This window comes from Dermochelys coriacea, chromosome 2 (genome assembly GCF_009764565.3).
Source record: "Dermochelys coriacea isolate rDerCor1 chromosome 2, rDerCor1.pri.v4, whole genome shotgun sequence".
NCBI lineage: Eukaryota > Metazoa > Chordata > Testudines > Dermochelyidae > Dermochelys > Dermochelys coriacea.
In genome coordinates, this window is record NC_050069.1 from 47,544,582 (window position 1) to 47,570,592 (window position 26,011).

A 26,011-nucleotide genomic window follows, 5' to 3' on the forward strand; every position below is an offset into this window, starting at 1 on the left:
AATAACTTTACCTCCAGGAAAGGTGTAGTGATTAGGTTCATATAGTTAGGTAGATGCAGTGTCCATATAGACACTGAGTTGCTTACACCGCTTGTTGCTGTCTTTGGTAGCTGGATCCTCGCCGATGCAGGGCTGACTGTCAGAGTCCTGCTGCCCCAGAGTGCTGGGGCTCATAGCTCGGGGGGTCAGCCCCAGGGGCGGCGGGACTGGGCATCTGGCTTTCATTGCCCCACAATGCTCCACTTAAGTTGGTGCATGCGCTGCTGGCGAGGATGCACACAGACAGAAGGAACATAGTATGGAGAGGAAGAGCAGATTTAATTACCACGGTGGCTGTAGGCTGACCTAACATAAGTCTACTTAATTTTGCAGCATAGACATGCCTAAAGTAATACGAGTTCAGCAGGCCACCATCTATCCTTAGTTACACCTGTGCAAAACCTTTAAACAGACTGCGAAGGGGAAACAAGGGAAAAAATGTGGTCCTGCAATTGGAATTCAGTTAATAATTCTATTAATTATGGACAAGTCAAAATAGAATCTAGCTCCCTCTCCAGAGCTGTGTTACTGATGCAGTGCTACCGACGCAGTGAAAAGTAATTCAATAAATATTTTTGTCCATAAAGTATGGCTGTTGGGACTCTGAATATAAACAGAGATTGGTTGGGTTAGGTGTCATACACGCCATATTCACTCTGCAGAGAAGAATCTTCAGGAGACCACATGGAAATAACTCCAAATTTACTAAACCTAATCATGTTAATATGTAAATCAATGGGACTTTTCCCACTAATCTCAATGGGAGCAGGAATAGGCTCATAACTACAGTTTTAATAAAGGTGGAGCAGAACACTTCCTATATGCAGCAACCCTTTGTTGTTGGTCCCTTGAGTAGTGACTTGAGAGAGTCACTGTCTCTGACATTTGGTACAAAGCAGTGGATTTTAAAGGCAAAAATTCTGCTTTTCAACAAGAGTAACTGAGTCAAACTGGTACAGAAGTCACAAAGACTCATCCCTGACAGGAAGGCCTAAGGGTATTCAGAGAGGTGAATGAACTCTGCCACAGCCTGGGAAACCCCCATCATCACTCTCCCATTCAATCTGAGATATAATTAAACATCATCATCTCTTCTGTGACATTGTAGTCTGCAACTTCCTATTTGTTTTCCTTTGGCTCATGTTCTTCTTTCCCTCACCACACCTTTCTCTTTCCTTCCATTGTATAGCTTGATTTGCTTCTGTTCTCTTCTTTAGTATGCAGTGTTGTAGCTGTATTGGGCCCACAATATTAGAAAGATAAGGTGGGTGAGGTAATATCTTTTATTGGACCAACTTCTGTTGGTGAGAGAGACAAGCTTTCAAGCTACACAGAGCTCTTCTTCATGTCTGGGAAAGGTACTCTGAGTATCATAGCCAAATATGAAGTGGAACCGATTGTTTAACTACTACCTACCTATGCTAAACAATCTGTTGCACCTCATATTTAGCTGTGAGGGGTGCTAATTTCAAGGTGTCCCCCTTCCCCCTGCTCCTGCCTCCCCACTTACCCCATCTCCATAGAGCGGGGGGAGGGGAGGGGACGAACGACGACGACACAACAGGGCTCAGGAAGGAGGGAGCTTGCTGGCAGCAGCTACTGTCTCAACTTGCTGATCTACTTAAAGAGGCAATGTACTTGAGTCGGTCAGCATACTTAAAGGGGCAATACACATCTCTCTCACACACAGGGTGTGTCTCTCTGTCTGCCATGCTGTCTCCCCTCTCTCCATTTGTGCTGCCTTGTAGAGTGTGAGGCTACATTAACAACAATGCGTTAACCCTTGAGGGCTCAGCTGAGTACTAGTTCATCATTTAGCAGTAAGGCATTCCCTGGGAAATATCCCACTCTCTTACTTCACCACCTCAACCAAAGTTCACAATCATCATTGCTGTGTACAGTATAAATTGTTTGTTTAAAACTTATATTGTGTGTGTGTGTGTATATGTCTTTTGTCTGGTGAAATTTTTTTTCCTGGAACCCAACCCCCCCATTTACATTAATTCTTATGGGGAAATTGGATTCGCTTAGTATCATTTCGCTTAAAGTCGCACTTTTCAGGAACATAAGTGCAATGTTAAGCGAGGAGTTACTGTATCTCTTATACGTAGAGAGCAACTTCTGTTGTTTCTTTTATAGGTATTATTACTCTATATGTGCTATTCAAGAGCTTACTGGAGTAGCTCTCCCTGGATTTCTATATGATGTATACTCTGTTTTTGCCTGTCCCTATTTGATGTATACTCCTATATGAATTTCTATTTGATGTATACTCTGTTTTTGCCTGTCCTTTCTCCTGACCTTTTCTAAGTTAATGCTTTTTCTTTCACCCCATGTTTGTCTTGCAAATTACATTAATCTCTGGACATTACCCATAGAGATCTCTCAAGTAGGTGTGTATAGTTTGTTCATCTGGATGCCTGCACTTTGTTTTGCTACCTATTCTCTCTCTCCCCCCATCCATCCTGTTTTCAGCAGGGTAATTCTATTCCCTGCAAGCCTGATTTGTGGGATGTTCAGAAAATTAAATAACATTGGGTTAACTACAACCAATCCCCTTTGTCTAGTTATCCTGGTTTTACCCTAATTTCTAGGGCATTATATTTGTCCTAATGTTTGCTAGGAAAAGAGATTTTCAAAAATTTTACTTTATTCATTTAGTGCCCCAAAATAACATGTTCTGATTCATTATAATCGAGTTCCTTTGACAATTTTTACTTTTCAGTTTGCAGTGCTCACTGTAGGATAACAGGCAGTACCTGTATATATCATGCTTTATACTTGCACGGGTTTTCTGATTGGGATTATAGTCTTCAGGTGGCATGTAGATAATAGTCCCTCCTTCTGGCAGAGATTTGTCACCTCGTGATTGTGATGTGGACACCATGCGCCATTTCGATAAACCAAAATCCGCAATCTGGTAAAGAACAAAAATCTGTCATTCTGAGAGAACAGGTCCCATCTATGCACTGATGTTAGTGTAAGTTGTCAAAAATAGAACTGAATGAAGAGTTTGTTGAAATGAAAGCAGCTATAGTGTTCTGCTAGCTACAAAAAACATCAACCTTGATTCAGAATATGTTCCCAAAACAGGATTCATGTTGTCATGCATAGTATTATTATTATTTATTATTTGAATTAACGTAGCACTTAATGGCCCTAGTTATGGACCAGGACCCCACTGTGATAGGTGGTGTATAAAATAAATAGAATAAAAAGACGTTCCCTCCCATTGCTCCCTGTGGACAACATCCCCACATAGTCTGAGATTTGGCTGTGGAATTCACCCTTGCTAAAAAAACCTGCATTTCAGAATATTAGCTTTCATTTTCAAAGACCAAACACTTATGTTTCTAGCCCTTATGGTTGGGAAAAAAATCTTGAAAACATTAATTAAGTGTAAAACAATGCAGCACTATCCAAAAACAACAACAATTCAGAGACTGGTGCAGTTCATATCATCTCAATCAGAGCTCCTTGGACCTTACAATTCCCCAGCTATGTAATATAGTGTTTTCCAAGATGCCATAGAATTCATAATTTTGGCTGTGAAATTTGCCATTTTGCTGTAGACAGGCATCCAATATTTTGTTTGCTGTTTCCATGTCTGGCTGGGACATGCCTGAAACTGCTTCTTGTTCTCTGTCCTTCCCTACAAGCTAAGAGTTAATTGGTTTGCAATGCATGCACCTCTGATGGGGTTTCCACCCTCCACACTTTCCCTGAAGGGGTTAATGGAAGCCAGATGGGCCAAATAACCTTTTAGTCTGAGAGGAAAGCAAACCTCTGTGGGAACAGGGAGGGGTTCTAAAGCCAGGGAGCTGATAGCAGGAAGAACTGCAGGGAGGGAGTCTACAGTCACTCCGTGGGAGAAGGGAGGTGTGTTGGGGGGCTATCGACAAGTGGGACAAGTAGACCAATACTGCTCCCTGGGACAAACCCCAGAGAGAGTGGGGTCGTGCCGGGATTGGAAGCAGCCTAGGAGTAAGCAGCAAGGTTGGGGACTGAACAGTCCTTGGCTGCATGTTGTAGGGTCCCTGGGGTGGAACCCGGAGTAGAGAGTAGGCCCATGTTCTTCTACCTGACACTGGGAAAGCGGCACTGGCAGGGTAGTGAAATGGAAGACTGCCTTGGTCACTATGAGATTAACAGAGACTTTGAAGGACTATACCCCAGAAGGGGGGAATGCTGAGCGACCTGGTCAGAGGCTGAAACACAGAGAGGACAGCTGCGGCTCCTGAGAGCAAGAAGAGCTGAAGAGGAGAAACCGATGGGATTTAACCACTAGAATGGGCGTTTCCGTGACCGAGGTAATCCCCAGAACCGCCAAGAGGTGGAATCATCCAGCAGCGAGTATAGCAACCTGTCACAGCATCCCACACTGTTCCGCAGAACCAGGCAGCAGGGGATCAGGGAGCAAAAGCTGGAATCCAGCTTCCAGAATAGGGGAGAGGGAACCAGAAGTGTAGGCTGGCCAGTTGGGATCCTAGAATTCCTCACAGTGGCCAATGGGTGGGAGTCCAAAGAGATGAAATGAACTACAAATTGCCCACTTTCCTGGTACATACATGAGAGGGAAAAAAGGGCTCTGAGCAAGGCTGCTGGGACAACGTTGCAAAAAGTAAGATCTATGGATATGAGCTTCCTGGAGAATACATGAAAACAAAAGTTAAAAATAATTATGGACTGGTGTTATGTTACTGACTGGGCCATAGTTGTGTGTATTTATGTAGGACAGGTGGAAGTGAAGGAAGAATATTTCATGAGAACAGAATAAATTAAGGTGCTTGTAATGGACTTGATTTCATTGTGTCATGGAGTACATGGCCTGTCTACAAGTGCTTTCTCCTGACTAGCTTTTGAGGTCATTGGGGAAGGAGGAACTGCTTTTAAAACCAATCTGCATACTGCACTTGTGCGTGTCTGGTCTCGTAATTCAACCTTTTAGAAATCTTACTCATTTAGCAGATTTCTGATGCAATCAGACACTGTATTATTGCATTTTACGCATATATTCAATACTTCCTTTTTTATAATACACAGCAGATGTATCTAATATTGCTTCTTCCATTTTCTGCCAGTTATCAAAATCTTAATTTCACTCCACCCAAAAGCAGCTCAAATAATTAGAGAGCTAGTTAATAAGCAATGAGCAATTAACCCCCACATAAAGCATCTGTAAAAAAATTAATCTTAAAGCATTAACCATCCAAATTTAATGCAAAGCATCTCCCTCAACTACTGTAATACTAAATATTCCATAACCTCCATTTCAAATTTTAAAACTGTTGATGAAAGGAAACAAAACTTTATCAGACTGTTTTTATTTCTATTCGAATTCTAAAAGTGACCAACAGTTTTCTTAACAAATGGATTCTTCATCACCAATACTTTCTCCCCTTTGCCTCTGAATTAAAGGTCCATAATAAACCATTAAAGTTAAGATGGCTGAAAAACAATTTCATGTGTGTTTTGTTCCATTTTAAGGTGAATATAAAGCCTAACAAGCAACCTAGGCCTTGATCATTCCCTCATCAAATCTCCTTGGGAAGTATATGCCAGGTAGGTTTCTTCCCTTCCCATACTATCCAAACCCAGAGTGTGCATATCTGAAGAGATGTTCTAAGACTACACTAAGCATTGCTGAGTGAAGAATGACAATTTGGAAGCAAGACAGCACATCATATATTACATTGTTGCTGGGAATGGGAAACCCACCAGGGCCTACCTGAGCTCCTCTGACTTCAGAACTTGAGTAGTTCTTAGAAGGAGTTTCTACTCTGAAAGGACCACATTAAGGGTTATCCTCAAGGACTTTCATAAGAAAGTGTTGCCACTTCTGAATATTAGCCACTGCTTTTATTTCTTTCACTGCCTAATTACTTCTCTAATTCCTCTCTATTTTGTTACCATGAACTAACATGCTTATCTTAACACCATCTTATCAAAGTACCTCTAACCTCTCTTCTCTGTAATTAAACCTGTGAACTCACAACTACTTTTATGTTAATTTTGCTGAGAATTTGGTTTCCTTCCCTAGGTATAATCCCTTCAGATATCCACAGGTTCATCTCAGTTAAATTTTTTTATCTACTAACTTTGATTTATTTCATCTGTATGGCATACTGCATAGGCCAACATTATGAAAAGCCAGTGTGCTGCTAAAGGCCAGGAATCTGCAATTGGATTGGTGCAAGTCAATCCCTGTTTCTGTGTGGAACCTTCCTGAAGAAGATGGGGCTCTGCCTGCAAAGACACAACTGCAGGACAGAAGTATAAGTTTGTCCCTTCCTATCCCCACTCCTTGTCTGAAATATTAAACGCACTTCAGTTCTGATATGTGTAAGGGGACTGTTGTCCCCTTATTAGAACTCAGTGGGAGTGTTTTGGTTGGCTAGCTCCCAGTACTAAAAGTAAGGCGAAAGGTCGATGGGAAATCAGGACCCTGAGACTGACAGCCCCCAGGAACAATGGGGAGAGGCCAATGCTCCAGGTCAGCCTGATTGACAGGGCGGGCAGGCTAATCAGGGAGTCAGGAAGCCAGGGGATCCCATCCGCCCTGTGAGCTGGAATTGCCTGGGTCAGACAGAGTGGAGCTGGAGCAGTCCGGAGCCAGATACAGCTAGCAGCTGCAGAGAGCGAGCGGGACCCTGGACAGCAGGCCCAGCGCAGGGAGATGCCCCCAGCCAAGATGTCTTGCAGGCCAGACTTGGAGGGGGATCGTAACCCTGACGGGGCGGGGGCAATGCTGGGAAGAAGGGTCCTGCCACCTAAAGCCTGAGGGCCTGTGGCCACGGCCAGAGCAAGTGTCTGACCTGCAGACACATTCCCATTTTTTCCTTATTTTTTTTTTTAAACAGATTGCTGTTTAATACATTGTATTTGCTTTGAACTGTATGTAATGATCTATGGGTTAGGGAAGCATCCAGTGCAGAGAGAGCACCCCGGAGTGGGGACACCCTAGCTCCTGCCCTAAGTGACCACAACAAGCCCCCCAGGAATCCTGGGCCTAGAGGACTCTGCCAGACAGGAGAGTGGAAGGGGAGCCCTTGAGGTCAGGCAGGCCTCCGGGTAAAGGAAGTGGGAGCAAGGACTCACATCCTTTCGCTAGCCCAGTTCACTAGGATAGCGTATAAGCCAGGAAAGATCCTCACAATGGCGAGAACATTCCCCTGCTTACATGTGCTCGCTGAAGAGAAATATAGGAACTAAAATAATCAGAACCTTACCTTAACATGAAACTCGCTATCCAGTAAAATATTTTGGGTCTTCAAATCATGGTGCAGCAATGGAGGACTCATGTTGTGTAGATAATTCACTCCCAAAGCAATTTCATACAAAACACGGAATCGCAGTGACCACGCAACATCAGGATACACATTTTTCTTCCAAAGAAAAAAGAAAACCAGCAAAATCACAATATCATCATCCATTTAAATATTCTAACAAAAATCTATGAGTTAGAGGACACACAGTTTAAGAGGTTTTTTTACATCTTGTATTCACAAATTTAAAAAATGACAAATCATTGTGATTGGTGTTAATTTATGTATTTGTTTTAACATTGTGAACTGTTTAATCACTCATTACTATGCTCCTGTTATTTAGGAATTATACTCCATCAATTCATGATGGGTTTCAGAGTAGCAGCCGTATTAGTCTGTATTTGCAAAAAGAAAAGGAGTACTTGTGGCACCTTAGAGCTAACAAATTTATTTGAGCATAAGCTTTCGTGAGCTACAGCTCACTTCATCGGATGCATTAAAATGCATTTTAACGGATCCGATGAAGTGAGCTATAGCTCACCAAAGCTTATGCTCAAATAAATTTGTTAGCTCTAAGGTGCCACAAGTACTCCTTTTCTTTTATCAATTCATGATTATATACGCTGTTACTAATACACATACTTTATGACCTTGTGATGATAAAGTTCTAGATAAGATTTAGATATCATCAACAGACTCAGAGTACTTTACAAAAGTGGGCAAGTATCTTTTTAACCCTCTCTATTCCATTGCAGAACACAGGGTCTTTACCGCTGCCTTTCACCTTTGCAGGTCTCCTTCTGCAGTCTTAGTTTTCAATTCTGCTTATATTATGTAGTTCAGCGTTATCATTGGTCTACCTTATTGCCTGCCTCTTGCCCTAGGGGTTCCAATCCAATTCCGGTCTTACATTATTTAGTTTTCCATCTCCACTTTCGTTCCAGAATTTCTTGTCCTACTGGCTTCTGTTTTATCCTTCTCCAGAATTCTTTATTTGTGACTCTTTTCCCCCCAGCCATCAGATACTGAGGATTATTCTGTCAGCTGTTTATTAAAACTTGGAGTTTAGATAGTGAAGTCTTGAATCTCCAAGTTTCAGCACAATATAGCAAGACCAACTTTAGAACGGTGTTAAGTATTCCAAGTTTTTAGTTTGGAAGCAAGATTTGTTTCTCCAGATTGGCTTTAGAGTTACAAAGGCATGTCTGGCTTTAATGTTTTCATCTGCTCTACTTTGTTGTGTCAGAGATCAGGACATTTTCCTGTTCCCTCTCAGTGGGCCAGCCAGGGTGCAGTTCCCCAGCCACTGCCTTTCTTGGGTGGAGACCTATATCTCACTCCCTTCTCACTAGGGTATTTCCAGGCTGAGAAGTTCCCTGCCTTTGCTGTATTATACCCAGGAGAGTGACTGCCCGTGGTTGCAATTTACCACACAGTTCTTTTTAAGCAAGGCTATTTTATTCTTAAGGTAAAAAAAACATTACAGAGAATATGTTAAAAATAATACAACTACATGCACACTAATACGATTACCAGAGATCACCCTAACATTGGTTCTGGCATTCACCCACCCCCCAAAAGGGGTTTCCCTTTTGTTTCAAGTTCATCATAGCTTCAGTTCAGAACAAACACACAGTCTTATGGGGCCTCAGTACGCGAAGTCCATCCAATCCTTCCTTAAAGAACTGGGGCCTCTATGGACCAGAGATCCTGTCCATTTACTGGGCCAGGAAGAAGGGCCTGGACCAGGATAGTCATCCAAAAGTCTTTTCTTTGTCTGTTGGTCCATGGAGAATCCATTTTGAACTAAGATATGCAGACCTCACTAAGGGGCGACTTCAAAGGGGCTCATAACCTGAGGAATTACAATAGCATCCCCCTCCTCCTAGAGGAGTGACCTACAATTCCATCATAAATATGCACAACTGCATTTTTAATACAATGGACCCCCAAAGTATTAAACCTAATTCAATAAAGTTTACAGAATTAAGTTAAACCTTATCCTAATTCCATAAGGATTGTGCAGGATATTGTCAGTCTGTCGCCTGTTGTACTTACAATGCTGTCAAGATATTTCACGTATCGGACCTCTTTTGTGCCAGTCCCAGAAAATGTTATTGGTGTCGTGTGTTGATTCTTACAGTTTAAGTTTTCTTAGTGTTGATTTTCAACCTTATTAATTGTGCATAAGCCTGGAGATCATTTGTTTTGGCTTTCATGTCTCTAGGGTAAGTGACAGCATGTTGATGTCATCCACAAAGTCAAATTGGTCTAACTTCTGTTTGAAAATTCATTGTATGTCCCTTTCATTGTTCTGTGCTCCCTCTCTCTCAATCCAATCCACTATCTGTAAAAAGATCCTGGGTGAAATAAGAAATCCTTGCCTGATGCCCAGAGTGACTTTGAATGGTTTAGTCAGTTCACAATTATGTACTACTTGGCATGTCATATTTTCATAGAAGCTCTGAATGATCATGACAAATTTTGGAAGATTCCATAGTGGTGTAGCAATTTCCATAAAACGGTTCTATCCATTATACCAAAAGATTTTTGGAAATCTAAAAAATTCATATAAAGTGGTGACTGTCGTACAATCAACAGTTCTATGTTGATACATAAAAGATTATTATTTGATATGTACCTGCTTTATCCTGTCTGAATCGTGCCTATATCTTGAATCTACAGAGGATGTGAGCCTTTAGGTGACAAATCTGCAGAACTGTCCCAGATGTCAATAGAGGTGGTTTTGGAACAGATTGATAAATTAAATAGTAGAGCTGTCAAATGATTTTAAAAAAATCTCAGTTAACCAAGATTAAAACAAAATTGTGATTAATCACAGTTTTAATCATACTTAAATAATAGAATATGATTTATTTAAATATTTGTGGATGTTTTCTACATTTTCAAATACATTGATTTAAATTACAACACAGAATACAAAGTGTATTGTTGTAGCCAGCATTGCAAGGTATTTACATGCCAGATTTGCTAAACAGTCCTATGCCCCTTCCTGCTTCAATTACCATTCCAGAGAACGTTACCATGCTGCTGACAGGTTCTGCTTGATAACGATCCAAAGCAGTGCGGACCAATGCACGTTCATTTTCATCATCTGAATCAGATGCCACCAATTGAAGGTTGATTTTTCTTTTTCGGTAGTTCTCGTTTTGTAGTTTCCAAATCGAAGTGTTGCTCTTTTAAGACTTCTGACAGCATGTTCCATACTTCGTTTCTCTCAGATTTTTGGAAGGCACTTCAGATTCTTAAACTTTGGGTTGAGTGCTGTAGCTATCTTTAGAAATCTCATATTGACACCATCTTTGCGTTTTGTCAAAACTGCAATTAAAAAGTGTTCTTAAATCGAACAACGTACGTTGGGTCATCATCTGAGACTGCCATAACATGAAATATATGGCAGAATATAGGTAGAATTATGGAGCAGGAGACATACAATTCTCCCCCAAGGAGTTCAGTCACAAATTTAATTAACACATTTTTTTAATGAGAGTCATCAGCATGGAAGCATGTCCTCTGTATGCCTTTCATGCTTTGACCACCATTCCAAAGGTTTAGCATATCTGACACGTAAATACCTTGCAATACCGGCTACAAAAATGCCATGTGAATACCTGTTCTCACTTTCAGGTGACATTGTAAATAAGAAGCAGGCAGCATTATCTCCCATAAATATAAACAAACTTGTTTGTCTTAGTGATTGGCTGAACAAGAAGCAGGATTGAGTGGGACTTGTAAGCTCTAACATTTTAAGAGTTTTTGAGTTCAGTTATGTAACAATTCTACATTCACGATAGAGACTGCACTACAGTACTTGTATGAGGTGAATTGAAAAATACAATTTGTTTCTTTTACAGTGCAAATATTTATAATTAAAAATATAAAATGATCACTGTACACTTTGTATTCTGTGTTGTAACTGAAATCAATATATTTGAAAATGTAGAAAAATATTTATAAAAAATCAGTTGGCATTCTATTATTAATAGTGCGATTAATATTTTTCAGTGAGTTAATTTGTTTGGAATTAATTGCTTGAGTTAACTGCGATTAATGGATAGCTCTATAAAATAGTAAGTCACCAGAATGAGATAGTATTCACCCAAGAGTTCTGAAGGAACTGAAATATGAAATTGCAGAACTACTAACTGTGTGATATAATCTATCATTTAAATCAGTTTCTGTACCAGATGACAGGAGGATAGTAATGTTACACCAATTTTAAAAAAAGGCTCCAGAGGCCATCCTAGCAATTACAAGCCGGTAAATCTAATTTCAGTATCTCATAAATTGGGTGAAACTATAGTAAATAACTGAATCATCAGAGACATACATAAATACACTTTGTTGAGGAGAGTCAACATGGCTTTTGTAAAGGGAAGTCATGCCTCCCCAATCAACTAGAACTCTTTGAGGGGGGTCAACAAACATATGGACAAGAGGGATCTAGTGGATATAGTGTATTTAGATTTTCAGAAAGCCTTTGACAAGGTCCCTCACCAAAGGCTCTTAAGCAAATTAAGCAGTCATGGGATAAGAGGGAAGGTCCTCTTATGGATCAGTAACCGGTTAAAAGATAGAAAACAAAGGGTAGGAATAAATGGGCAGATTTCAGAATGGAGAGAGGTAAATAGAAGTGTCCTCCAGGGATCCAGCGCTGCTCAACATATTCATAAATGATTTGGAAAAGGTGGTAAAACAGGGAGGTGGCAAATTTTGCAGATGATACAAAATTACTCAAGTCCAAAGCAGACCATGAAGAGTTATAAAGGGACTTCACAGAACTGGGTGACTGGGTAACAAAATGGCAGATGAAATTCCTCATTGATAAATGCAAAATAATAAACACTGGAAAACAGCCCTAAGAACACACACAAAATGGTGGTGTCTAAATTAGCTGTTACACTCAAGAAAGAGTTCTTGGAGCCATTGTGGATAGTTCTCTGAAAACATCTGCTTAATGGGCAGCCTCAGGGACCATTGCGAAAGGGACAGATAATAAAACACAAAATCATAATGCCACTATTTAAATCCATGATACATCCAGACCTTGCATACTGCCTGTAGTTCTGGTCACCCCATCTCAAGAAGATATATTAGAATTGGAAAAGGTACAGAGAAAGGCAACAAAAATGATGAGGGGTATGGAACAGCTTCCATATGAAGAGAGATTAAAAAGACTGGGACTTTTCAGCTTGGAAAAGAGATGACTAAGGGAGGATATGATCAAGGTCTATGAAATCGTGACTGTGGAGAAAGTGAACAACAAAATGTTATTTACCCCTTCACATTGATTGATAAGCAGGAGGTTTAAAACAAACAAGGAAGTACTTCACACAACACAGAGTCAACCTGTGGAACTCCTTGCCAGGGGACATTGTGCAGTCTAAAACGATAATGAAGTTCAAAAAGAACTAGATAAATTCATGGAGGATGGGTCCATCAATGGCTATTAGCCAAGATGGCCAAGGGTGCAATCCCATGCTCTGGGTATCATTAGCCTCTGATTGCCAGAAGGAGGGAGTGGACGACGGGGGATGAATTATTGCCTGTTCTGTTCATTCCCTCTTAAGCATCTGGCATTGGCCACTGTTGGAAAACAGGATACTAGGCTAGATGGACCATTGGTCTAACCCAGTATGGCTGTTCTTATGCACTGATTTCGCCTAGAATAATACTTGTAAACACCTTACCTGCAAGAGACATCCGTTCTATGCCCCTCCAGTTTTTACACTGACTGAGGTCTTCTTTCTTTGGCAGCTTCCCTACATGACCTCTTTTCCACTGATCTGGTAACTTTTCTTCTTTCCATATATTTTGTAAGGAGCCTATCAAAATGTCTACTGTTTTCCACAAGTCTGCCTTAAGAACCTCTGTTGGAATGTTACCTGGACCTGGTGCCTTTCCGTTTTTAACTGATTGACTGCCCTCTCTACTTCTACACTGGTGATAGGTTCTAGTTTGACATCCAGATCTTCTCCTTCCTCTATATCCAGGGGGAGTGTCCACTGGCTCGCCATTCAGTAGTTGAATAAAATACTGCCTCTATACATTTAATTGTTTTGATGTCTTTATCATTAGGTTGCCCTTGTTGTCTTGAATTGGTCGGTTGGTACACTGTCTTCATATCATTTTTTGCTGCAGTGGTCTGTACATCAATTTATCTATAAGTTCTCATTTGTCTTTCGTAGCACTCATTTTGGTCCCTGTACTTTTTATGGTATATTCCTCCGAGAGCGAGAGCGTGTGTGTGTGTGTGTGTGTCTGTTTTCTTGGTCTTGCTTTATTTAGTTTATTTAATTTGATCTCTTTTATTTCCTGTCATACATCCTCAGATAACCATTCACTGTGGTGTTTCTTCCTGAATCCCAGCATTTCTTCAGAAGTTTTAGTGATAGCTTCCTTTACCCATTTCCATTTGCCTTCTACTGTTCCATCATCTTCAAGCACCTGTTAATCCAATTCTAAACTCTGATGGCATTGTCATCTGTGTTAGGTTGGTGATATTATAATGTAGGCATCTCTGTTGCTCAGTCATCTTTATTTTTATTCTCAAAATATCTACCATTAATGCATGGTCTGTCCCCATATCTGCCCCGTTCCTTCTATGTACATCTTCTAATGTTCTTCTTCATTTGAGCCACATTGTAATGTGATACATTTGTTTTCCTGTTCTGTGACCTGGTGACCTCCAAGTTATCTTAATAATACTGTGGTGAAGGAAGATATTTCCTCCAATGATCAGGCCATTTGTTCTACAAAAATCAGCAAACATTTTGCCACTTTCTTTCCATTGATGCCTTGTTTCCCTATAATAGCTTCCCTGACAGTGTTATTGCTCCCTACTTTAGCATCCATGTCTAGGTCAAAGGTAGGAGCCAGACTTAAGGCAGTCCACCGACCCAACTGCTAATAAGCCACTACAGTAAGAAACAAAGTTGTTAGGGAAATCTGCACTACCCCTCAGTTCAAAAACTCAATCCAACTCAACTCCATTCAAATAGATTTAAGAGAGATGATGATGTGAAATGGCCAAAACACACAAGGAAGCTACTCTGCTGATGAATTTGTTGTCTCCTAAATTGGTATGCAGAATATGCGGTGTGAAGGGACATGCCCTTCCACCAGCCGCAAGGATGCTAATGAGCTACTCTTGGCCTGTGCAGCACTAATGAGGTACACCTGTTCCTCCTGGAGGAGAAGGGGCTTATTTGAGGAAGCCTACCACAGGAAGGGGCAGTGATCAGGAAGAGGCTATGAATAACCAAGTGACCAGGTGAGGAACAGACAGCCACAGAACACACTGCTTCCAGAGCCGTCCCGGCTGACAGCCAAGTAACTCACTCCAGAAAGAAGGGTGGGGGGATGTAAACCCTATGTAGGTGTAACAAACTTTCAGAAACTGAGCCTGTAAAGGCCTATCCAGGGACTGTCTGAGAGGCTGACCACTGTTTCAGCCAGACCCTCCTCTAACAAAGGGCAGGGAGAAAGAAGAACCAGCCCTCTGCCAGGGAGCAATTACCCCCAGAAAACTCCCCTAAGTGCAGCCACTGGGGGAGTAGAGAGAGTAAACGAAGGACAGTGGGACCTGGGGGAGGAGGGGAAGTGTGTCTAGGGAGTGCTAACCCTCCTATATGTGGACACTATATAAGCCTAAAAAAGTGGTCCAAACAACAGAAATTGATAGATATAAACTAGATATATATACTATAGATATAAACTAGATATATATACTAGGTCTAAGGAAAATGAGATAGGCAGCATCTTTTGTCAATTGAACACATTTTACTATGTTCTGGGCTACCAAATGCCAGTGACATACACAGAGATGGCAAAGGTTTTATATTATCAAAAGAGGGCAACCAAAAGTCTGACAGAATGGGCACAAGTCCTGGAAACGATAACAACAGTACTATTTACACCAAAGTTCCAGAAAGTGTCCATTATTCAATGTTTTGTGCTCCAACAAATCAAGCTAGCCAAGAGGAAAAAGAAAATTTCTACTTGTGGCTACAGAAAATAATACATAATATCCCAAGAAGAGATGTCCTCCTAGTAAAGGCAAGCATAATATCCCCATTTTATAAATGGGAAAGCAGAAGAACACACAGACAAAATGACATGTCCAAAGTCACCCAGCAGGCCACTGGCAGTTGCAAAAAGAGAATCAAGGTCCTCTAAGTCCCAATCGAATGCTCTGTCCACCAGACAATACTGCCTCCCAGTGATGCCAGATTACACTAAAACACAAACATTATCTTTTAAAAATGTTATGATTGAATTTCTAAGCTTTTGTTGGTATGTTTCACAAACTGAATATGAAAGTTCAGTCCTTCATTTTAAAAAAGCACAACTACGTGCCTGTTTTAGTTTTGCAACTTCTGACTTATCAGTTTGAGTCATAGTCTTCTTTTAAAAGACTATTCACAGTAAAGAGAAAATGAATGCAAATTATTCACATGAATGAATTACTCCTGCCAAAAAAAATTAATTAAATTCCACACCGAAAAATTAAACTCTGTGCACAATATTTTAAAATTCTGGATATTTTATTTTGTCCAAACACCATAATATAACTACACCAGTTCCAGTTATTTTGGTAATTTATGTCAAAATACCTCTCAGGAAGTATGTCTGTAACAAAACACGCAACAACAAAATTTAGGAAATGTTTTTTTGACAAGTAGATTCCTTACTAGGCATATAAAAACAGAACTTTGAGTAATTCATTTAAACTACACTACAGAAACATATTTCCCACATCCCTCAGAAGCAGTGCAAAGGGTTGGCAAAGAAGTCAGGGGTAATGAAGGAGCTGAGAGAGTGGGAAAGAGCCTGGGAGTGAACCCAGAGGGTTGTTGGGTGTGGTGGTAGAAGTATGGAAAAGTGTTGTTTTTGCGCGGGGGGGGGGAGGGGAGGGGATTGTTAGGAGCCTCCCCCATGCAGACCCTGGCTGACCCAGCCTCTCCCAGTCAGTCAGGCACTTCTGCCCCTGTCCCCGTATGTCCCCTATGTGCTGTCCCCATGTGGCCATGCAATCCCTGTGCCTCATCCTCATGTGGCCCTGCAGCCTCCCTCCCATTCATTCCCTGGCTCAAAGCTGTCACTATACTAGCTCCTGAGCCTGCGTCCCAGTCTGTTTCCTACCCCGCTCCATTAGCCCTTCTGAACCCCAGTTTGTGACCCCTAGCAATCCTGTGTGCCATGCTCTGTCCCGCCTGTGCCTCCTGGCGTCGCTGTAAGGAACTGCCCTCACATGCCAGCCGATTGCCCTCTCTTCTGGTGCCGTAGCAGCGCCTGGTGGGCAAAAGGCATAACTGCAGAGCCTCTCCTGCAGAATCTATATTCTGCGGAGAAAAAATCTGATGGGGGGAGGGAGGGAAGAAGGAGGAGGGCATGAATTCTGCACACACACAGTGGTGCAGGATTCCCCCAGGAATAATGAATAAACGCATGCATGCACAGTAAAGGCCAAAGATTCTGAAACCAGTACAGAAATAAGTACAACTATTTGAGCTCTCATTGAGTTTCTAATTAGTTGCAAATCACAGCTGATTGTTTTTAACTCGCCATTCATTTCCCTGTAATTTCTCTAAAGCCCCAAATACTGCAACGGTCTTAATGGGGGTAGGCTGCTGCTCCCAGACAAGGCCCCACTGACGTCAAAGAGGCTCTTCACAGATATAGCAGTCTGCCTGAGCAGAGTAAATTGCAGGATAGGGCCCAATATTTTTTTCTATTAAAAAAATGGTTACTACTTGATTTCCTCATGCATGCAAAACAGACCATTTAACAGCAACAACTAGAAGGGACACACAAAAGGCTTTAGAAAAACACTATATACTTACCCCATGTAAAAGTTGGTTTAATGACCCATTTATCATGTATTCAGTCACTATTCCCAGAAACTCAGGCTCATTGCAAATTCCCCAAATTGGTAGAATGTAACTGAACCTGGCTTTGTGTAAAATCTCTGCTTCTTTTAAGAGATTGCTTCTTTCACTGCAAGAAAAAAAATTAAATGACTAAATCAGTGCTAAGAAACATGCAATTATGATTTAGTTCGTTTAAATATATTATGTTTACTTCTAAGGTAAGAAAAGAAACATAGATGAAAGGTGCACTGAATTAGCTTTACAAAATTAAGATGTCACTATACGAAAACATTGACAGCACTACAATTTATTTTTTACTGGACTGCTGTATACAATTATCACAGAATGCTTCACAACAGATTACTTACTACATATAGATGCAAATACAAAAAAACGGGTTATGTTTTACTACACAGTAGCATTGATAGATATGCCACAACAGGAATTCAATTTTTCAGCAAGAATAATTGGGCCTTGCTGTGGCAGGTTGTCTTTCTGGTATTTATACTCTTGGGCATATTACTATAATACTTGAAACATGGGTAATACAGTGGGTGCCATTAACATTTCCAAATTTATCACTCTAGTGACAATTAGTATCTCCTTGTATTTTTGGTATATTGTGGTACCACCATAACTACAAATGGGAATTTTCAATTATATCCATTGCTTGTTTAGTGTAAAGTGGGGAATTTTCCATATTCATCTCATGAGCCAGAGCTAATGGCATTCAAAAGGTTTTTAGCGTCTTTGACTGAGCAGACATCAGTGCACCCTAGGAAAATACAAGTTAAGATAAATACATCCAGTGAAAACATAATTATCCAAAGAGGGGAAAAGAGAAATAGCTCAAATTAACTATTTTTGGTTATCAAGAAAAGTTTTCTAATCTTGCTTATCAAATAAAAAAATATCACTCAAGACTGGTTATGGCCCTGAAAGACATCAAAAGCAACACCCCCCACAGGAGACGCTTTTCAGCTGTACGTGAAGATATGTTTTTAGGCTGGAGATATACTGTCTGTGCTGTTTGGAAGAAGGCATTACAGTTTAATATTGGTTTTTAATTCCAGGGAACAATATTAAGAAAACTAAGTTTCTTGCCTTCAAGATTGCAGGGAAAAGCTTCATAATGTGATCTGAGTGGACCTACTTTTTTTAAAAAAAGGGGTAGAGGGTAAAAAACCCCAAATACGGGAGGAGGTTGTTTTCAATATCATATTATTTAAAACAAATCAATTTTTGGAGGCTGACCTCTTTAAAAAAAAGTATTAAAATATTAAAAAACCTGTGGCAACACTGACAGACATAACTTATACCAACGTAAACTGTAGTGTTTACATAGCTTGAGCAATGAAAAGAAACTAAACTCAGACTCTAGGTCAATGGGACTCTGCACAAGCACAAGGATCTTCCCATGAATCTGACTGCAGGATTTGGAACCCTAAAGCAATGGTTCTCAACCATGGTAAGTGTATTGCTGGGCATACGCAGAGATCTTCCAGGGGATACATCAACTCATCTAGATATTTGCCTAGTTTTACAACAGGCTACATAAAAAGTACTATCAAAGTCAGTAGAAATGAAAATTTCATACAGACAATTACTTGTTTATACTCCTCTATATACTGAAATGTAAGTAAAATATTTACATTCTAATTCACTTATTTTATAATTATATGGTAAAAATGAGAAAGTAAGCAATTTTTCAGTAATAGTGTGATGGGACACTTTTGTATTTTTATGTCTAATTTTGAAAGCTACTAGTTTAAGTGTGGTGAAATTTGAGGGTATGCAAGACAAATCAGACTCCTGAAAGGGGTACAGTAGTCTGGAAAGGTTGAGAGCCACTGCCCTAAAGGGTAAGAGCCCATTAGGTTTGGGGGTGGGGGAGGGTGTTTTGAAACTAAGATTAGTTTATTTTATTACAGAGAAGGTTAGAATCTATAGGCCTGTGAGACAAAATAGGGTCTTTAGAAAGAAATGTAGCCATCAGACCTTGAAGTCAAATAGATATAGAGAAGGAGGAGTTGTTCCTGATGTTGCAAGAAGGCAGGATCTTGCTACTAGACACTACAGAAAATGAAAATTAAAAAGCAGTTTGAAGGAAACTGGAAATTGGGGAAAAATCTGGAAAATCCATAAATGACTAAATCTGAGAGAGATACAAGTAGGGGTTTACCCAGCCTAACTCCATAAGGAATATTCATGCTGTACTGCACTCTGATGCAAACAGGAAACCAGTGTAAATTTCTAGAGGGAGGAAGTGATGTGTACTTATTTCTAGGAAAGTTGACGGATGAGACAGCTCATTGTGAATGATCTGGAATTGAAGGAGACATTAAAAAGAAGAGAATTGTAGTGGTCAGGTGGAAAGGATGAAGACATGAATAAGAGTCTGCCACAAAATTGGTTGAGAATCTGATGCTTCATGGCGGTAAGTTTTCCAAGGCAACAATAAAGCATATTTATACCTGGTTGATGAGAAGCAAACGAGTTTGAACAACAAGACACTAAACTTGTCCTTCTATTTTAAAATTTACCATATTACTTAGCAGCATTTGGAGTTCCCTTCTTTGCTAAATTTTGTCTAATTTCAGCGGAAGGATTTTTCATCTTTTTGAAAGCCTTACATTTACTCTTGTGGATGCCAAGACTAACATCAGTAAACACCTTCTCTCGGCAGCCACTACTTTTCAGTAGCTGAAATAGGAAAAACTCAAAGATCAATATTTTGAATTTGGCAATTCAATTTTAAAAAATAATAAGCCGACTGGCTTTTTTGACATATCTTGGCCAAAGTTCTGTTGTCAAAGACAATGATCATTACTCCGATCAACTTCTGACTGAGAGAGCTACACCGAAATATTTGGGGTTGTCGCCCTTTGGAATTTGTTTTTCAGTGCTAAAAATCACAACTTCATTGTATGTGAAAACACTATCTTAAAAGTTCATGAGGATATACTGTCAGCCAATGAATGCATCTGGAACAAAGGGGAGGCTGATATACAAATAAAAATGGATTTGATGACCTCCTATTAGCAAGTAACTGTGTCATCATTGGTGATCTTCCAAAAAACACCATCCTAACCACTATGGACGTAGAAGCTCTCTACACAACATTCCACACAAAAATGGACTATAAGCTGTCAGAAACAGTATCCCCAATAATGTCACAGCAAACCTGGTGGCTGAACTTTGTCCTCACCCACAACTAGTTCAGATTTGGGAACAATTTATACCTTCAAGTCATCGGCACTGCTATGGGTACCTGCATGGCCCCACAGTATGCCAACATTTTTATGGCTGACTTAGAACAACACTTCCTCAGCTCTCGTCCCCTAGCACCCCTACTCTACTTGCACTACATTGATGACATCTTCATCATCTGGACCCATGAGAAAGAGGCCCTTGAGGAATTCCACCAGGATTTCAACAATTTCCACCCCACCATCAACCACAGCCTTGACCAGTCCACACAAGAGATCCACTTCCTGAACACTATAGTGCAAATAAGCAATGGTCACAAACGCCACCCTACACTGCAAACCTAGTAACTGCTATACTTACCTACATGCCTCCAGCTTTCATCCAGACTACACCACATGAGACATTGTCTACAGCCAAGCTCTAAGATACAACCGCATTTGCTCCAATCCCTCAGACAGAGGCAAACACCTACAGGATCTCTATCAAGCATTCTTAAAACGACAATACCCACCTGGTGAAGTGAAGAAACAGATAGACAGAGCCAGAAGAGTACCCAGAAGTCACCTACTACAGGACAGGCCCAACAAAGAAAGTAACAGAATGCCATTAGCAGTCACCTACAGCCCCCAACTAAAACCTTTCCAACGCATCATCAAGGATCTACAACCTATCCTGAAGGACGATCCCTCACTCTCACAGACCTTGGGAGACAGGCCAGTCCTCACTTACAGACAACCCCCAACCTGAAGCAAATACTCACTAACAACTCACACCACACAACAAAAACACTAACCCAGGAACCAAACCCTGTAACAAACCCCGTTGCCAACTCTGTCCACATATCTATTCAAGGGACATCATCATAGGACCTAACCACATCAGCCACACCATCAGGAGCGCGTTCACCTGCACATCTACCAATGCGATATATGCCATCATGTGCCAGCAATGCCCCTGTGCCATGTACATTTGCCAAACAGTCTCTACACAAAAGAATAAATGGACACAAATCAGACATCAAGAATTGTAACATTCAAAAACCAGTAGGAGAACACTTCAATCTCCCTGGACACGCAACAACAGACTTAAAAGTGGCAATTCTTCAATAAAAAAACCTTTAAAACCAGACTCCAACGAGAAATTGCAGAACTGGAGTTAACTTGCAAACTGGGCACCATTAAATTAGGCCTGAATAAAGACTGGGAGTGGATGGGTCACTACAAAAAGTAATTTTCCCCACTGCTGATACTCACACCTTCTTGTCAACTGCTCGAAATGGGCCACCTTGATTGCATTGGCCTCGTTAGCACTACAAAACTAATTTTACTTCCCTTGGTATTCACCCCTTCTTGTCAACTATTGAGAATAGGCCACTTCCACCTTAATTGAATTGGCTTGTTAGCACTAAGAAAAAGAGTACTTGTGGCACTTTAGAGACTAACAAATTTATTTGAGCATAAGCTTTCGTGAGCTACAGCTCACACTGACCCCCCACTTGGTAAGGCAACTCCCATCTTTTCATGTGCTATAATATATGTTCTTCTTACTGTATTTTTCAGTCCATGCATTTGATGAAGTGGGTGTTAGCCCACAAAAGCTTATGCCCAAATAAATGTGTTAGCCTCTAAGGTGCCACAAGGATTCCTTGTTATTTTTGCTTATGTAGACTAACATAGCTATCACTCTGAAACCTGTATCATCACAAACTCCACCAAGAAATTCAGCACAGTCAGCATACTCACTTCTCATTAAACCAGATTGTAAACGATTTGGGGCAGGGCTTTCCTTGTTTGTCACTATGTGTTTGACAGTGCCTGGAACAATGGGGAAGATGTAGGCCTCCATGTGCTACTTCTCTATACATTGTAATTATTAAGAGGAAGTGGAGGGCTGAAAGCAGCAGGGGTTCTGTCGGTCAGACTGGGCAAACTGGCAGGGTCGTCTGCTCGCAATATACACCCTCCATCTCACCCTGATCCTTGCTCTGCACCTCACTGGGGCAGAAAAAGCGCTCATCACCTCACAGACCTGGGCCCTCGAAGAGTAGCCACTAGCTCCCATTACCCTTCCTGGGGAACAGGGGCAAACAAGCCAGACCTTTGAAGTGGGCCAAAGCCACGAAAAAATTAAGGTAGGATCAGCCGCCGGGGCGAGTCTGGGAGCGGCACCCGCTGGTTCCCCGTGGGCACCCGGGGCCCGGGAGAAGGATCGGGGCCATGGGTGCAGGGGGATTGGCAGCCCCGGCGGGGCTCCCTGGACCAGCCTGGGCGGGAGGGGATCCCGGTGGGGGGCGGGAAGGCCCCGTTCTGGGAGCGGGAGAAGAGTCAGGAGCAAAACTCCCCCGGCCCGCGCCCCCCCCAGTTACCTGTCTAGCAGCGGCCCCTGCAGGCACTTGACGGCCACCGGGACCCTCCAGTCGGCGTGGCGCGCCGAGGACACGGTGCCGTAGGCGCCCCGGCTGAGGAAGCGCAGGTCGGGCAGCTTGCTGGAGGGGATGGTGGGCAGCGCGCAGTTAATGCTGCAGGACAAGCCGCCGCCGCCGCCGCCGCCGCTCATCCTGGCGCCCCGCGGCCGCCGACTCGGCCCGGCTGCTGCCCCGCTGACTAAGCGGGGAGGCGGCTCCGGGAGGCCGCCGGAGGGACTCGCGGGAAGCCGGGTTCCGGGTTGGCTGGCTCCGGCCTCTCCCTGCCCCCACGCACCGGCGAAGGGACGTGTCCAGAGCGCGCCCCGGCCGGCCTCGCCTCTCCCTCCCACCCCTAGCCCCGCGTCACCAGCCTCGTCAGGGGGTCCCCCTAAGAACCCTGTCTAGGGAGCGCTCCCCAATCCCCCCCCCAGCCCCCTCACTCCCCCCCTCCAGCCAGCGGGACCTCCCCTCACCTCCCCCCCCTCCAGCCAGCGGGACCTCCCCCCAGCCCCCTCACCTCCCACCCCCTCCAGCCAGCGGGACCTCCCCCCAGCCCCCCCTTCCAGCCACCGGGACCTCCCCGAGCCCCCCCCTCCAGCCCCCGGGACCTACCCCCAGCCCCCTCCTCCAGCCCCCTCACCTCCCCCCCTCCAGCCACCGGGACCTCCCCCCAGCCCCCTCACCTCCCCCCCTCCAGCCACCGGGACCTCCCCCCAGCCCCCTAAACCCCCGTCCAGCGACAAAGCGCGGCTGCGGTTTCAGCCCCTTCCCGGCTCCGGGTTTAGCCGCCAGAGGCTAGGACTCGTCCCCCCGCTTCCCCGTCTCCGGGCGCTCGTTCTTGCAGGCAAAAGAGCCCCCCGGCAGCATCATCGCACGCGGCGGCGGACGGGCCTCCCGCCCCGCTCCCTTCGGGGAGCCTCCTACCAGCCTGGGGCGAGGGGGGGGGCAGGCGCGCACACCCGATCCTCAAAGATCAAAAGTCAGGAGAGCCCAACTCGCTGTGGGCGGGAGCCTAGGAGAGCGCAGGGGCCCCGAGCGCCGCGCCCAGCCTAGTCGCCTTCCCCCGGGAGCCGCACACATCCAATCTCAGCTGCTCCTGGCGGACGCGGAAGCGTCAGACCTCACCCGCCTCTTCCGGGAAATCGCGGCTTGTAATCAGGAAAGTCCGAAGCAGAGCGGTGCGTGAAACCCCGGCGGGCTGGGGCGGGGGCAGAAAGGTGGATGCGTGTCCGCAGAGTGAAGGAGGACTTGTGGCCCCTTAGAGACTAACAAATTGATTAGAGCATAAGCTTTCGTGAGCTACAGCTCGCTTCATCGGATGCATTTGGTGGAAAAAGCAGAGTGTTCACGGGTGCTGTCTCTGCTTTCCCGCGTCCTTTCTCGGAGTACAAGCGGGGTGCGCGCTACAGCTCGAGTGCGTCATTATTGTAGCACCGCTTTGGTAACTGTCATCAGTGTCAGTGGCAAGGGTGTTACTGTCTTGTAACTAGTTTTGATCACGTGTAAATGCCAAGCAAGGGAGGAGTGCGCTGTTTGGAAGGAAGCATTAAAACAAAACTTTTAAAGACTTCGCATTTCTTTCTCTAGAAACACAGTTCACAGTTTGCCGTTTTTCCTTGGCAGATTTTTTTTTTTTGTTACCCTTGTTGCCTTACAAGTGGGCTTTAGATCATGAAAAATCGGGTAAGTGCTTACTTTCAAAGTGACTTTAGAGGTGATGCGTTTGGGAAGAGTCAGTGGACCCAGGGGCTTGAACTCTTCCTTGTCACTTTCAGCTACTTTCTGCATGTTGAGCTGCTGCAAACATCAAGCTCACTAACCTTATTAGGGGTGCGGCTACACTTGCAGTTGTAGAGTGCATTGAGTTAAACTAGCCTTCATAAAGCACAGTAGGGAAGGCACTGCAGTCTGTCCACACTGCCAGCTGCAATCTCACTGGCTTGGCCACAGAAAACAGTGCATTGTGGTAGCTATCCCAGCATGCAAGTGGCTGCAACCTGCTTTTCAAATGGGAGGTGGGGGCAGGGGCAGGGTGGAGTGTGACAGGGAGTGTATTGTGTGTATGTGGGGGGTGAGAGAGTGGGTTTTGGGGGGGACTGAGAGCATGTCAGCATGCTGTCTTGTAAGATCAGACAGCAGCAGACTCCCTCTCCGCCCCCCACCTCTCTCTCTCTCTCTCACACACACACACACACACACACACACACACATAGCATTCCACACTAATGATTGCTTTGTCTCAGAGCAGATAAGCATGCCAACCGTCAGAAATGGAGGTTTCAAAGGGTATATCTGCATTCTTACAGCGATTCCAAAACAATGACCACTGATGATTTAAGGGGATTATGGGACATTTCTGGAGGCTGATCAGAGTGCAGTAATCCAACATTCCATTCACACTAACGCCTGGGTTTTTCAGCCAAGGCGCACCAAGCATTAATCTTCTCGCCAAGGTGGAGTACCAGGAGCGCTCTAGCCGCAGAGTCAGAATCCTCTGCGTGCCTTGCCAGTGTGGATGGGTAGTGAGCTACGGCGCCCGGGGCTGCTGTAATGCACTTTAACTCACAAGTGTAGCCAAGCCCTAAGTAACTTGTGCTGAGTTTCCTAATACTAAAAGTTCTTCCCTTTGCCCCCTTCAGTTGCTCAGGTATGGTAATGGGTGTGGTATAAGAACATCAACAGAATAGAATCTTCATTTCTACTATGCAAATAGTGAGAAATGAATCCAGTAATTGAAAGCTGTGCGTTGTTGGCTTTTTCTGAATCTCACTTCCACTAATATTTTTCTCTCTGACATAAAGTACCAGGGTAGCTGGACCAGATTAAAATGATATTTGCCAATATGGCATCTCTTGTATTATTTAGATTTTTGTTTCTTAGGGATTTTTCTGTGTACTGCTATTTTAAAAGTAGCAATTAGTTAACTCCCAGTGGCCCCAATTCTGCAAAAATGTATCTACCTGATTCACTTTATACAGATGCTTAACTTGACTCATGTGTACATCATTGCAGGATCAGGACCAGTATTTGCATATTTACCAGTTATAGTTCTTCTATTGTGATGAAGAAGTTTAAAGTTTAAAATATAATTTTTCAAACAAAATTGACAGACACTCAATTAAATCATGATCATAGACCTACCTGACAAATGTTAAAACTGAAGGCCATATGAAACACCATCTGGAGAATATGGCAGTAGC

At 43.0% G+C, this 26,011-nt stretch overlaps 1 protein-coding gene across 2 annotated transcripts in view; it reads right to left on the reverse strand.

Moving 5' to 3' along the window:
• Window positions 1-24,030, reverse strand: part of RIPK2 (receptor interacting serine/threonine kinase 2) — a 38,919-nt gene extending 14,889 nt beyond the window's left edge. The window contains exons 1-5 of one of the 2 annotated variants that reach the window (XM_043507640.1): window positions 23,026-23,202; window positions 22,773-22,969; window positions 17,171-17,324; window positions 7,269-7,424; window positions 2,799-2,956 (exon numbers count right to left, since the gene is read on the reverse strand). In XM_043507640.1, coding sequence (XP_043363575.1) covers window positions 2,799-2,956; window positions 7,269-7,424; window positions 17,171-17,324; window positions 22,773-22,963 — 659 coding nt within the window. In that variant the 5' untranslated portion in view covers window positions 22,964-22,969; window positions 23,026-23,202. Of the gene's footprint in view, window positions 1-2,798; window positions 2,957-7,268; window positions 7,425-17,170; window positions 17,325-22,772; window positions 22,970-23,025; window positions 23,203-23,940 lie in introns of those variants that run through there. The other variant, XM_043507641.1, reaches the window with a different exon arrangement.
• Window positions 24,031-26,011: the final 1,981 nt, after the last annotated feature.